The 16,366-nt window shown below is 31.7% G+C and overlaps 1 protein-coding gene across 1 annotated transcript in view; it reads right to left on the reverse strand.

The window, feature by feature from the left end:
• LOC108692963 overlaps positions 1 to 16,366 on the reverse strand; it is a 70,835-nt gene that overhangs the window by 52,505 nt on the left and 1,964 nt on the right. The window contains exons 2-7 of the mRNA XM_018201552.1: positions 15,144 to 15,253; positions 14,443 to 14,648; positions 14,063 to 14,251; positions 13,835 to 13,978; positions 12,339 to 12,435; positions 8,871 to 9,035 (exon numbers count right to left, since the gene is read on the reverse strand). Coding sequence (XP_018057041.1) covers positions 8,871 to 9,035; positions 12,339 to 12,435; positions 13,835 to 13,978; positions 14,063 to 14,251; positions 14,443 to 14,648; positions 15,144 to 15,253 — 911 coding nt within the window. The remainder of the gene's footprint in view (positions 1 to 8,870; positions 9,036 to 12,338; positions 12,436 to 13,834; positions 13,979 to 14,062; positions 14,252 to 14,442; positions 14,649 to 15,143; positions 15,254 to 16,366) is intronic.

Below are 16,366 nucleotides of genomic sequence, written 5' to 3' on the forward strand. Positions count from 1 at the left end.
ATTTTATTGCAAAAATATTGTCTCAACCAAGTCAATCTTCAATAAATCTGTTTAAAACATGCTTAATGTTTAAAATGTATTAAATGTTCATGTTTTTTTTATAATATCGTCAGCATGTATGAAACATTAAAAACATTAAAATATTTAAGAAAACAATGTTTTGTGTTCTTTAAAAACATTATCTTTTATCAACTCTGTTTAATATATCAGGAAAGCAGGGAGAGAAAAGGGGGTGAGATGATTCAGAAGATGTCGTTAACAGATCGAGTACAGCACGATAATGAGGCGAAGGACCTAGTGTAACCTAAATTTCACCTTTCATACGATCTCTTGTGAATGGATACCCCCTTCCTCCCACTTGGCGTCCCTCCCTCCTCCTTATCCTCTCCCATTCCTTCGGAGCCTCGTTCTCCAACGAATCCTTTCGAGACGAAGAAACGCTCCAGGCGTTTCGCTTCAGTAACCGCGGTCTTGGTTCAGCTCCTCCCGGATTCCTTTGTTTAATGCCTTATTGCGATCTTTTAACGCCGTTGCACTGTTGCCATGCGCCGCGCCGAGAGGAGCCCGAGCTACGCTGCGTCTGTTCCCGAAGTTTCAATTAGCCGAAATTAACCGGAATCGGTTTCGTTAATCATTTATTACTTCAAAAAGTTGTAAATCGCACGGTAATCCGTTGATAAAAAGTAAAGCCCCAAAATTTAGAATTAGCTTTAGTCAACAAGTGCCTGATTACGACTATTAACCACTTTGAATTGTGACTGACATTAAAGCAATTCTTATAATTTAAATTATATCCAAATGAATTTTATTAGTTTATTAGTTTAATTAAGTAGAAAAAAATTTTATATAGCATTTGAAAATAAGTAATTTTGTTGAATCAAATCAATTATCAAAATAATTATATAGAATATTCAAGTTGGTTGTTAAAATATCAACATTTTTTACTGCATTGATTATGCTTAAGTTTTTAATATAATTATTTTAATATGTAATTTAACAAAATTATATTCAGATATTTATTTAACTAAATTTTTAGATATATTTCAGCAAAATTTTTCTTTTGATCATGATAAAATTCTGCATCATATAAAAAATATGATGATACAAATAAAATTTTTACAATCTAAATGGAATTTCAAGAATGATTTAATTTTACGATAAGCCAAATTGGTAGCAAATTAATAAGAATATTTTCTATTTTTCTACTGTTCTGCAAATAATAAAATTAGAACGATTTCGTGGCGTCGCTCACGTAAATATAAGTTGCAGTTATTTGATTTTTCAAAATTTCTTTATTTTAAAATCAAAAACGTATAAAATTAACATTCCGGGACATTTATCATATAAATTAAATAATATAACTACTGTAACATAATAAATTCGTCTACGTCTAACAAGACTCTACTCTATGACTCGAGATAAATTGCACAAGATTATGTCCCGGTATATAAAGTAGATGCGACTCACGTACTGACGGCTATGCTGTCATCGTAAATCTAAGCGCTATGCGCCCCCGTGTGATTCAGAACGTTATTTAAAATAAGGAACGAACTATGTGTCAGAGCTGTATGTGCAGTCGTGTCAACGATGTGTCAGAGCGTGACGGAATCTCCGACGTATTTCTTCGGGATGCTGCGTGACCATCATTGTCCGCTCGCTTGTTAGCCACCAAGGCTTTCTTTCTTTCTCCGCGATTTCCGAAAAATATCATTGAAGTCAATTTTAAACGCGTCGCATGACATGTACAAATTATATGACACAAAGATAAGAAACCGTCTGTCTGTAGACCGTGGCCTTCTTCTTTGGAGTCTCCCCTTTTAAAAATATTTGTAGAATATATATTTTTAATATTTCTGAAATACTTAATCATACAATTTTGATATTTCAAAAATATTTTTTGATTTAAGAAAAAGACCTTTATAGATATAAAAAAACATAGATTCTATTACCTATATTATTCTTCTTTTGTGTTAAATAAAACATTTTATAAATTATATATTTAAATAAGACATTTTCATACACACAATGTAATAATAATTTAAATAATAATTTAATATTATATCATTTTATACTTAATTTTAAGAAAAAAATTTCACTTGCAGGCGCCAATGGCCATCTTTGACAAATTTCTGAATTCGCCAATGCACGCGCTATTCGCACGAATCCGCTTTCCCGAATTAACAATTATGGGAACGTGAGACGGATAGAGATTCTTAATGTGTTACGCACGTTGCGTTCCCTCAGTTCTCTCCTTCTAAGTTTTCACTGTGTTTTTACGAGATCCGCGTAAAGCGAGAAGGAATCGGCACATTCTACCGGTTGTCACATATATCCCCAACTATTTATTAATCGAGAGATCAAGATGTACATGTGACATGGTCTACTTATAAAGACGTTGGTCTATTGATTGATGAATAATTGAAGATCCGAATGAACTAGGGATTCCCGACGAATAATCAACTTAAGTCATTAATCTACTATTCATGATCGCCTGAGCGATTCTATATAAACATTAAGAGTACACAATTTAGTTTTATGGATTAACTATTTAAGTTAATTAATTACAATTCTTATATTTTCAAAATCGATTCTATCGCTCTTAAGAATGAATTTATAATCATGAATAGAATAAGAGAGAGAGAGAGAGAGAGAGAGAGAGCTATTTAATTTTAATTATAATAATCTAATTAAATTAAATTGTTTTCTCTCTCGATAATAATCGAAATAATAATAGTTTGTTTTCAATTGATTGCGAACAAAAGACTTCAATTAAATTGGACAAAATGATAATTACACCTTTAAATTTAATTCAATTTAATTTAATTTAAACACAAAATACAAGTGTCTAAATCTACTACAGTTAAATTCGTGAAAAGAATTCTCTCTCTGAAAAACTCTCTAAAAAATTCTCAATCATTTATAATTGAAAAAAGCTATTGTTGCTTCGATTATTGAAGAAGAAAAAAATAGATCGCTTTCTGAATTGTAATAAAAATTTTGCTGCAGCGAAAACAAACGCATATAGAAAAAAATAGATTGGATGGTTCAGCAAAGCTAGTTTGCTGGATAAGTCAACATAGCAGCATCATAAGTTCTATAACTAAGAAGATTTGATGGCTCAATAAAGAAATTATGTATCTGTAAGCAATTATCAGTATATTAATTAAGATAATTTTTTGATAAAGTGAAATAATTACTAATATAACAAGTTTTCTTTATTACAGCAGCAAAAATATGTGCCATCTTAGTTAGCATGTTTAGTAAAAAATTTTGATCCATTGGATTACTTTTCATAGAAATTTATCTTTGCTATATTAAAACAAATTTGCTGTATTATTATAACAAAAATAATTGTCGATAATCACTAATTTTATTCAACTACAATTATATTACTTTGCGACAGAGAAAACTGTCCGCATATTACGGCTGTATTTGAATAAGTGAAATTTTTATGTTTTCCAATCTTTTTCTTCCATGCAATATTCCTATCTAGTGCAGTGCGGTCTTTACAGAAATTGTGGTGGGATCTGGCATTTACGTAATATTTGAATTTCCTTGTGCGAAAAACGCGAAAGAAAGATTACGTCGGCGCGGAGGATGGCGACGATAATCGCGCACTTCCTAACGGGGAGGCATATTTTCGCGGACGCAGCGGACGATACGGTAGTTTTGCGAGAGGGGAGAGATTTCCGGACTCCTTTCGATGAGTGTGCACGATGCTAACATACCGTTGCTGGGAAAACGTCTGTCGCGCAACGACAATGCCGAGCCGCGTCGATTATTTTGAGTTCTCTCTCTTTCCTTTTGCTCTCACAATCAAAAGACAGAGTCGAATTACATCGCCTTATGCGCGCATTTAGTCGCGATTGTTCGCGATTTCTATGCGCATCACGCGTACGGACGTAATCGCATGATGTCGATGCATCGTGACCGATGGGCACTAATTTCGAAGCAATATCGGACGCGACGGTGCCTTCTAGAAGATAATCGGCTTTGTGATTAAATAAGCGAGCTGACTGAACAAGCAAGACATAATTTCCTGATGATAAAAGATTAGCAATTGTTATAGACGTTTTTGAAAAAACGAATAAAATAAATTCGTTTAGTAATTTTTCCCAATTATTTCCCAATTAAATTTCAGTGTTTAATTCTATAAAAATAAAAATTAATAACTACTATTACAATTTTTACATAAGTATAATTTTTAAAATTAATAATTACTAATTATTAGAATTTTTGCTATTCAGTAGTATTTTCAAGATAAAATAGATTTCGAAAGAAATCGATAAAATAATAGCTTATAATTAGTCTTAATCATCGATTAAAAATTATCCACTTTTATAAATATCCATTGTATTTAAAAAAAATTGTTATTTCAAATTATCATAAATAACAGATTAATGATTTAAATTAATTTGTCTGACACGAGTTTCTAATTTATCTGGATCTTCAATTATTCATTAATCGATAACAACAATTTCTTAATGATAATTTTATATTTTTGCTATTCAATAGCTTTTTCAAGTACTTCTGTTTTCTTATATACTGGTTTTATAGATAAATACTAGTAGATCTTTTAAGAATACTAAAGAGACTTTTTTCCTTCTCTGTCTACCATTCTTTGTTATTCGCGCTTGACAATCAATTGATTGCGGATAATCCACGACTTACCGGGACGAATTTGTACGAAGGCAATCGATCGGACTCCTAATATTCTCCTCTCGAGGTCTTCTTCCTTGGAGGCACTATGAATCACTGTGAACCACTGAGTCACCAACTGAGAGACGCGAGACGCGAGGTCGCGGCGAAAAATCAATTGAAGGGAAAATGTCCCGAGGAAAAGGCGACGGAAGAGAGAGACGGCCGACCGTGTAGACGGATGACGAGCAAGTGAGAGAATGATCGGAGGAGCCGCCAAGTTTGTGCCGATCGGCCTGCTTGCTCGAGAACGAAGGAAAAGGCGAGCACCAAGTTCGCGTTACATTCGACAGACCTTCCTTCAACACCAGTAAGGCAAAAAAAAAAATACAAGACGTAGCAGAAGAGATGTCTACAGCATCTTCGAGACAGTGCCTTGTATTAAGGCGAGGACGATGATTCAATTACGAGTTTATACCGTAAAAGAAATACGTTGATTTCCGGAAAAGATTTATCGACTTTATTGCTTCCGTCCGGTTGAAGATTGCTTACTCGGAAAAATATCGTTTGCAATAAGTGTCAAACATCAAGTCCACGTGATATCGTATCTGTTAACTATCTCAAATGTACCGTTTCTCGGACGTATTTCATTTTTACTGCACAAGTCTTCGACTAATTAGATGAGTAGATTTTTCTTTCTCGAGAATGTTTAGACTTTAGGTACTATTCATTCGTAATTCATGCAGAAGGTATCGATATTTTTGTTAAGATAAAAACTCAAAATTAAACAAAAAATCATAAGGAAAATTTTTATTTATAAAGCATATATATCTATGAACGCATACATTAAATATTTACGGAAAAGAGAATCTTGTAGCAGCAGATAAATGAAAAATTGCCACAATTTTGTGAAAAATGCAACTAATACAAGCTGTTTTTTATTTTTATCATATTTCCGGAGAAAATAATAAAAATAAAATAAAACATTTAAGATTTAAAATAAGAAGTAATAAAATAATAAACATTCAAATTTTAAAAATAAAATAATTCAGATTTATGCATTTAAAAGTGTACATCAGCAACACGATTACTCTGTGACAACGGTTATCAGTTGTATAAATTTTAACGATAATAATCATTACATGGAAAGAATAATTTTGTTGAAAATTTAAAAATTTAGGTAGGTACAGATCTGAAAATAACTTGTTCGAACAATCATATAAAATCATCAAAACAATTATGTAAAACGTCCAAACTGGTTACTAGAATACTAAAATTTTTTGCAGTATTCCTCATCATATTTGAGATTCCTACATATTTTGATCGTCCAAGCAAAATTATTTCCGTATCTAGCTAAATTTTTTACATTTCAGAAAAATCATTCTTTACGTGTAATAATTATTATTGTTATTATTATTAAAAGTATTAAAATACTTTTATAACTGGTGTTTATAACTCGTGTTGTTATGTAATTGCCGATATCGTTCATTTTTAAATGCTTAAATACTTTATTTTATTACCTATTTATTACCTTTTAAATTCTGAATGTTTTATTATTTCCTTCTGAAAATAATAAAAATAAAAAACAGCTTATGTCAGCTGCGTTTTCATTAAATTATGGCAATTTCTCACTCACCTGCTGCTTCAGCTGTTCCTATCTCTTCCCGCTTTCCCATCTCTTATTGTAAAAAAAGTAGCTCAGCTTACGCGAGAAAAGAATCGATCGTTGCACAGTATGTATAAATATAGTGAAACTGTCATATTTCCTCGCATGTATTACAGTGTATTGCATATTATTTTATATTAACGATTCTTCGTGCACTGAAAAAGGTATAGCTATTACCAAATGTTAAGAAATAGTGCCAATATTCGATTAATATAACCGAAGATAATTCTATTTTCCTAAATATTTAGTAAATATTACGAAATATAATAATATTAATCAACATTTAAGTAACATTTAATAAATATTGGAAAAAATAAAGTTTATTTTTTATTACATTAATCGAACTATTATTTCATCCAATATTTGGTAGCTATTATCAGATTTTTTTTTTCAATGAATTTCGCGCAAAAGCATCAGGAAAGTCTATCAATCGGCAGGAGAGAGCATCGCATGCAAAACGCTATACGCAAATTTTATGTCACGTCCGTTCCGGAAATCGAGGAAACAGAGCATAGCAAGTAAAATGCTACGAATATAAAGAGAGAAAGAGTAAGAAAGAAGAAGACAGAGAGAGAAAGACTGGATTACAAAGAGATTCGTCTTTTCTAGCACAAATTCCCCGACGAAACGACATCGTTTCCTCTACTTTTTCAAGTATCGCAGTATCACTGGAGCGCTACGAACGTTATGGCAATGGAAACGATTCGATTTGAATTTCCTGTAAGAGCATGCTTATCGCTTAAAGTACGTCGTATCGATTAATGTACATTGAATACGTGCGTGCGGTGTACTTATCTAGTAGTGATGTTCGATGGATTTTCTCCTCGTTATTGCTTGGTAAGAAATTTCTTTCACAATTTTCTAAGAATTTACCCGTGAAAAGTTATTGCGATTCGCAAAAAATCACAATTTCTTAAGTTGTATAAATTATAAAAATAATTAGTCGTGCTTTAAGAATATTCTTCATTTTACCACTCTAAAGATTACTTAAAAATTAATTGAAAATTAAGTCTGTGGTATTTCAGTGCTTTTAAAAAATCTTCAACTCTAATGAGAGTTAATAAGAGAGGTAATAGCGTCTTCTTTCAGTTGATCATATTAAAGATGAATAATCAGATAAATGCTTGAATGAATATTTGCAGACGTGATAAAAGTGAGAGAAAAAGAAAGAATATGTATAATAAAAGATATACAGCGATTACCAAACATTTCTGGCAATGTATGATTTTATGATAATTTTTGTCAATTTATTTTTTACTTTATATTACAAATAAAATTCTTATTACAATCAATTTAAAAATGCTGATATTTTAAATACTGGAATATATTAAAAGCACACAGGTCTAATTAATTATCAATTAATTTTTAAGCAAAGATCTTTGAAGCGCTAAAAACGTTCAAAGCGAAGAAGGTTCTTAAAATATATTAAAAATATTTGTATAATAGATCTTTATTAAAGATAATTTTTATCTTTAGTAAAGATTATTTATCCAAAAGAGTATTTATCCAAAAAATACAATAAAATTACTCATTGGTCAAAAGCTTTTGATAGTGACTGTACATAGTTCACTGTCAAGTTTTGTCAAACAATGCTAGCGATTTAAATAATTTTAGTGAATTCAGTCACTTATATTAACGTCTGCCTAGCTAGCCCTCCATTTAATCAAATCTTAATGAATATTAATGAAATTATATAATAATACGCTATTTATGCGCTCTCAAAATCCGCGAAAAAAATTTTTGCGCTCATTTAGCTAAAAAAAAATTTCTTGTGGAGGGGCTGAGTAAGCTGTCAGCCAGCCCCGCTTTCCCTCCCCCTACATGTTAATAACAACCGATTTGGAAAATCAAATACAGGATGCGCTATTTTCATATTCACTTCATCTCTTAAGGGTTACAGCGCAAAAATCGAAATTGCTTGAAAATAGTAGCGCATAAATTGAATATATTATATTTTGTATAGCTAGATAGCATAATTTTGCAATTTTAAATAACTTAGGGATAAATATGACTGTTTGCTCCAAAAGGGAAGTGTCTAAGAAATGCAGCGCAAAAATTGAAACTATGTGAATATAAAAGCGCATAAATAGTACATAAATCATATGTATTTAATTTTCCAAATCGGCTGTTATTAACATGTGGAAGGGGACTGACAGCTTACTCAGCCCCATAAAAAAAATTTTTTTTAGCTAGAATGAGCGCAAAAATTTTTTTTGCAGATTTTGAGAGTGCATAAATAGCGCATTATTATATAATTTATTCATTAAGATTTGGTTATTACACTAGTGCATACTCAGAATTGCTAATAATATTAGCATAAAAATTAGCAAATAAAAATGCAAATAAAAAATGCATATAAATATTTTAAATGGTTAAATACTCAATAATGATATTGTTATCATTCGTTATTTAATAGAACATATATTATTTCATTGTTAAAATTGGTATTACGCCATATTTAGATACTTTAAGTACAAAGCAGCCTTTGTAATATGCACTAATCCATTGTAGTGCGAATTCATCATTTGATTAATTACTGAATTAAGTGAAATTACATTATACTCACAGGGATTTTGCAGCACCTGCCGGTAGACACGGAGCGCCGCAGTTCTCTGATCGACGTAGTCCCACAATCCGTCACAGGCGATTATGAGAAAATCCTCGGTGCCGTCCAGAGATACGCATCGAACCTCGGGCTCGCCGCTGATGTACGGTTTATACGGGACATCGCCTGGAAAAAAAAAACGAAAAAGCGCTGTTAGAAGGCACGCGTTTGCGGAGACTTATACTAGGCGCGAACGCGAAAAGCGGAAAGGAATGTTCAGCTCCGAAAGTATGAGATTAAGATTGAAGTGGAGGCAAGTTACGGTTTACCCATTGGTAAAGTCCGTAATTCAGATATTTTACACGTGAAAAACACGCCACGCGGCGCGCAATTAAGTATAATTAACTGTTTAATGAATAGCACGGCTAATTTAAATAACGACGCCACTGCAACAACGCCGCGCTTCCGGTTATTATGAATCTGAACGCCGCTTTTTCTTCTATACTATCCTCTCGAAACCGCGCCAGAGCTTGGTGTATACATACACGAGAAAATATATTTGCATCACGCAACTGAATTATCTCACTCCCCATAATACAAATTAATTTTTACAATTTCGTAATGAATCCTCCGAAGCTTTTATGTTTAGAACCTGTTGCGTTAACGTTATTGTGCTAATTAATTTCAGTTAATTAAATTCTCTATGCTAATAACGGCAAGTCATTAAACCAGGTTTATTTAATTCGCTTATATAATCGCTTGATACAATCGGATTTTATACAACGTAATTTGATGAGGAATAGAGCAACGCAAATGCTCATGTAAATAAAAAATGTCACAGTCTTTTACAGATCGTGCATGGTCATCTTGATCTCTGAAGCATGTTGGGAGATCAAAAGCCAATAAACATTCAATAGATCGCGGTTCGCTAGCCCTATATGCGTCTAAAGACAAGCAAGAATGAGAGAAACAGTCTTAATTATTCCGAACATGCGGTTGTGCGAGCCACACTCGGTAGAGCGCTCTTGGAGCGTAACTGCACGTAGTATTGTGTCAGCGGGCGAACGGAACTAACAGGATACCCAACACGCGGCTAGAATTTTTCTTTCCTCCTCTTTCCTTCCTCACCATTACAGGTTGTGCCTTGAGCCATAGTTGGGCACGGGCTCACCTGGCCTCTCGTTCCTTACTTAGCTACACTACATATTGGCGGATCCAGAAATTTATCATTGCACCGCAAGCGAAATTTTTTTTTTAATCAAATATGAAAAGATAGAGTATTAAATTATTATTTGTAAATTATTATATTAAACATGTATTATTTAAATGTATAATTCATAAAACGTTCTATTTAATATTATATTAACATAAATGAAGATGAATAATATAATGGAATATATGTTTTTTTTAGATTTAGAAATTTTTTAAATTAAATTTTTTTATTTAATTTAATTATTTAGGAATTATTAAAAATATTATGTAACATTGCTAATATTTTTAAAAAAGAAGATTCTCCAAAGACGATCGTCAGTGACATTACGAACGACCTCGACCAGTGACATTGTTTCGAAATTCTGCGATAGATTATTTGCGATCAAAATACTGAAAGCTCGATGTCGAATGATTTTAATTCTCCACGAGAAAACTTGTATTGATTACGTCAATCCGAAAGTAGCATTTCCAACAAAAACGGATTACTTCTGTCTGCCGTGGAAATTCGAATCCGTCGAAAATAATGTCGATCTCAAGATTAGTTGCGAATCACGTTTTCGACTACGTGAGTAGAATAAAGAATTCACAGACCATGAAAAGCGAAAAAGTAATTTCCTTACAATTGCCTAGGAAAATGAAGATAAATAACATTTCCATACGAAGCGCTCAAGGTGCAACCAAGGTGATTTCATATATTTTTATAGAAATGAAGCATGAATTAATTTCAAATTTGAGAAAATTAGTTTTAGATTTTATCTTTATGCAATTGATATTAACTAAAAATAACATAATTATAATTTCATATTCATACGGAAAGAACGATTTTAAAGTATTTAAAAATTTAATTAAATATATAGATCGAAAAATAATTTTGTTAGACTACCAAAATTGTTATGTATGTAGAACGTTCAAATTGATTGCTAGAATACCATTTTGCAGCATTGCTTATCATGCTTGAATTTCCTATATAATTATTTTTAAGTCCAACAATATTATTTTCAGATTTGTATCTATCTAAATTTTTAAATATTTCAACAAAATTGCTCTTTCCGTGCAATAATATAAATGTAATATAACATAGTATTACATAACAGTGATATTGGTAAGTGCGAAATTGTAACATTGATGTTATGTTTAGTGATGTTTTAAATTAATTTTTAGAAAAATTAATTAGATTGTGGTGAAAACTTAATTTGCATTCTTATGAAGAAAATTTTTATATTCTGAACGACGTATAAGTTTTATACGTTTTATTATACTGTGATCGATCACGCTGCTTCCATCTATACTTTCATATCGTACTGAGTTTTTTTCATATCATGATGAAGGTCGACTGATACGTTCAATAGAAGTTTTATCAAAAAATAATCTAATTCCTTTAAAAAAAGCAACCTCAAACTAACTTAATCGCTGATTAATTCAATCACCAAAACTATGAGAGTTCTAGCTATAATTTTAGTTTATCTAAGTTTTTTCTCATATTACAACAAAAAATTTATAATAATTATAATAGAACTATCTTCTATGAATTAACAAAGTATCGTAGGAATTATTTGACGAATTAAGCGTGAATTAAGTTTAATCCATCCTTATCCTAGCAGAATCTAAAGTCATCATAACAAAAGGAGGTAAAAATAATTCTTCTAAAATAATTATTAAAAGTTATTTTACGATCCGATTACTTTAAGATTCAGTTTAACATCAAAATAATGTTATCGTGATCTAAAATTTTGCTTAGGTATGTCTATTTCTATGTCGATTAACTTTAATCTTGATTCAACTTATAATCTTTATCTTTTCCTAGTTCTAAAATCTAAAAATTAGAAAAAGATAAAGAATAGATTAAACCAAGAAAGTTATATTGTTTATATATTGATAAAAACAAATATTAGACAAATATTAAACAAATATTAGACAAATATTTTTAGCGTTTAATTATTTAATAGTGATTAATTATATTATCTAAGCAGTGATACGCAACTTGCAGCCTATCTGCGAATTTTTTGCGGTGTCGGTTTGCAGCCGAAAATATAAAATCATATTTTCTATTCTATGCAAACGAAATAAATAAATTCACATTATGCGAAAGATTTTACTTATTTTTGAAAATGGTCTTCTGAAAATGATCCTTAAAAAAGATTGCACATCAATCAGCTTTAATGCTTGTAAGCATTTTGCCACATAACGAGATTAGAAATGCGGAAGTTTTTTATTTTCAATAATTTTTTATATCTTTGATAAAAACGTGATAAAAATGTACATATTACAATCACTTACCAATGGCTCGGGATATGCTGAGGAATCCGTTTACTCGCAATACACCCATACAATGAACGACGACTCCTCCCATATTGCGAATCCGTTCGCTCTCATCCTGAAAGGAAAAGATCATAATATATAGTAAATAGGATACATCATAATATATAGTAAATAGGATACCCAGCTTGGATAGATTTTGCACGTGGCAATGTCAATAAAAGCGAGTCGAGCATAACATTCTCGTGATAACGTATAAATGTCAAACGTGTCGATATTTCGATACTCTCGCTTGGATTACCTTTTGGATTCACATTTCACGCGTCTCGATTGTTCATAATACAAAACATTCTGAACGTCGATGACAATATAAAATTACTGGTTTAAAAATAAAATTCTCTCTCTATCTTTTTTTCTTTATAAACATGACTGTCATTGGAACGCAGATCGACAGCGACAGAAGATTGCTGAGTTTTCAAAATTATGAAGAATATTTAGACTCGCTGGTGACGCCTATAGATATCTTCTACCTCAAAAGCAACAAAACTGCGCGCCAATTGGCCGAGCTCGGATACCGCTGCACCGGCGAGACTTTGAGCGAGGAGAGCTTTTATCGTCGCTTACGAATCGTGAAAGATCTAATATTTCCCGTTCACCGGTATTACGAACTCACTTCGGAATTTGTGTCACCAGTTGGTACGTTAATGAAGGAACTTGCCCTGCGCGAGCGAGCCAACAGACTAAGAATTCTATCAACCATCATATTCGTTCGAAGCTCCATAACAAAATTACAGATCGAAGAATCAGCCTATATTGATTTTTACGATCGGCTCAAATCGGAAGATTGGCTACCATATTACCAAGGAGAGAAAAAATTGTCGCCACTCAAGCGAGATCTCGCATACTATCACTGGAGAATGGGGACGACGTGTTTGAATGAGACTCGTAATTACGTACCCATTATAGATTCCAAACGTGGACTGTTGTTTAAAAATATTCATGACAGACAGATTATTACGGTCGATCCGACTGCCGCATCACCTGGTGTACATACGACGCGAGTTCGAATACACTGCCCGTTTTATAAGCACGTAATATTGTACGATCATGTGGTTCGAAGCAAAATTATATATGACAATTAGAGACGTCAATATTCAACATTATTATTAATTAAATTTTTTCATGATTTAAAATTAATCTCCATAGTTTTTATTTTACAAGAAAAGAAGGTAATAGCGGAAGATTTAATAAAAATTAAAAATATAGTCTCAAATAAGCTTAAAAATTATTAGCCTGGTGAACTATCGATTTAATCGATGGGCTAAATTAGTTTTCGTATCAAGAATTATTAACATTTGGCTATAAATATGAATTGGAGTTCATCAAGATCGAGATTTTATTAAGATTGAAATAGCTGAATACGCGATTTAAACATAGAAATATTCCGTCAAAAATGAGATTATCTTATATTTCAAATTCTATTCTATTAAAAGAAGTAGGAAATTCAGGTTACTTACTTCTCTTGTTGGTCGATGAGGATTGACTAATTGTTTCACATTGCCATATGTGACCAACGAAGCCATGGAGTCACCAACCCAAGCAATGTACAATTTCTTATTTATCAGCAACGCACAAACCGCAGTGGTTCCGCCATTTAATTTCTGTAACGAAATGACGAATCAACAAAGTTATCGGTAGCGAATTATGCAAAATAAAATATAGCATTTCACGTAAGAAACATTTACCTGTATACTCGACTTCGCTATGAATTGTGCATCGGTCGTCAGGAAGGCATCGCGCAACGCACGTTCCGGATCTGTTGGATAGTACACACTCTCGACCAAATATTGATGCAAATGTGTTGCGCAATATGCCGCGGCGTCTTGTCCACCGTGGCCATCGAATACAGCATAGTAATCCACGATAGTATCATCCTGCAAAGTACAATTAACGTATCAGCTCATATATTAATACGTCAAGAATGTCAGATGGAACTAATTTTGAATATAATCGCTAATAAATTTTAACGCGTAAATCAATACTTATTATTTCAGCATTATATATTATTATTATTATTATATATTATATATTATTATGATTGCAAACACATTGGCGAGATCTTTACCTGAATATTAAACATGGTATTTAAATCGTGCAAGATTATATGGCGATCTTCCATTTTTCTTCTGGCATTTCTGATAGCACCCACTGTCACTTGCGGCGTTGATGAAGGCGGTGGCAAGAGAGCTAGCCTGCTGTTATCTAAATACCGTCTGCAGATCTCGTTTACTTCGTTTGTGACGGCTTGCATGAGCTTCAAAGGCGCGTACGCTGCGAAAAAATCCACCAAATTTATATAGAATATAAATAAAGTCACTGATAAATAAAAAAATCTCTGAAAATTCATTTATATTTGAAATAAATTATTAATGCAACGATCAAAATAATAATTTATATGGAATTATAATAAATAAATTATTATTTTAATCGTTTATAAATTATTATTTTGATCGTTGTATGAGCCATTTATTTCAAATATAAATATACATTTTCAAAGATCTTTGACTTATCAGGAATTATTAAAGGCGCGATTAAAGTCTCGCTACGAATGCTTTGAAGCATTTGAATGACCAATCAAAAGAAAGAATTTTACTACTTGGTCAATCAAAGAACGCTTCAAAGCATTTATAGCATGCGTTGACTATATGTTAAAATGATTATATTTGGAAATCAGAAATGCTTACATAATTTTTTAAATAAGCAGTTTGTATTTCGTTTTTTTTTGCGAATATTTATTAAGGTACAAAATTATAAAAAAAAACTTACTCTTTTCTTGCTGCCTTAGTCCGCAGACTTCCGGCTGTTTCTTGCATGTTGACTTGATCGCTTGTATTACGAGACGTGAGATATAGGACTGTAAGCTTGGTGGACAGTATCTGAAACCAAACCGCATGGCTTTTATCATATTTCTTACTTCCGAGAAATATTTACAAGGCAATATCAATTTAAAAAATACAGACTCTTTGATCAGTTTTTAACTTTCTTAATAAAATAAAATACGAATATTAATAACTTCTAACGATAGTTTTATAACTGCAGTTGTAATTTATATCTAATAAACAATACTAAACTTTATATATGTATGCTTTGATCAGTTGGAATCAGTTTCTTTTTTTTAAAAATATGGAGATGTTAATTTTTAGTAGTAATTTTAGACAGTTTTATAACAGTTACAATTAATATCTTATGACTAATTATATCTTATGAGTAAATATATAAAAAAAAACATTCACAATCAAGATTCGCCTTCTAAATGAAAAAGAAAGAAAAAGCATTTTTTCTACATTTATAAAATTAAGAAAATATTATTTTAAAAAGTTAATATAAATATATATCTTAATCTTTATCTTTTAATAAAAAAATCTATCCTTTTCTCGTTGTATTATTTACACTTTTCATACTAATAAAATAAATACTCAGAATTTTTTTACAAAAGAAAAAGAGAAAAAGTCACATACACATAAGAAAGTATTAAGTAAGTACACAGAGTGCAACTAAAAGAAGGGAGCTTAAATATTTTGGCTACCTCTCGTTTATCATGTATCGTGTGCATAGTGTTTATTCTTTCCGCCTGGTTCGTGATAACGATGGGCGGCGATAGTCTCGTGATTCTTGTGAGTTTCAGTTAAAATAGATAAACGCAACGGCAGTGCGGAAGCAACTTTCATCTCGCGATTCGGTTATTTCGCGCCTTCGAAGAACTCGCGGTTCGAGAGGGCAAATTTCTTACATAATCTTACATACATTTCCTGCTTGCGTGAGGCACCGTGCAACTATGCGTAACTTTTTTGCGTGTCGATTTTTTTCCACGATGCACACAATATTCTCGCGTCTTTGAAACAGTTCAAGTATCTTTGTGCTATAAATGCAATATAAAAATCGCGTTTATTGAGAATTACAAGAGAAAATATTTCATAACTTTCTCGGCTTTCTTCTTGTATAAAAAAATAGATCATTGCAATAGTGCCTTCATAATATATATATATATA

This window comes from Atta colombica, unplaced genomic scaffold (assembly GCF_001594045.1).
Source record: "Atta colombica isolate Treedump-2 unplaced genomic scaffold, Acol1.0 scaffold83, whole genome shotgun sequence".
Lineage (NCBI taxonomy): Eukaryota > Metazoa > Arthropoda > Insecta > Hymenoptera > Formicidae > Atta > Atta colombica.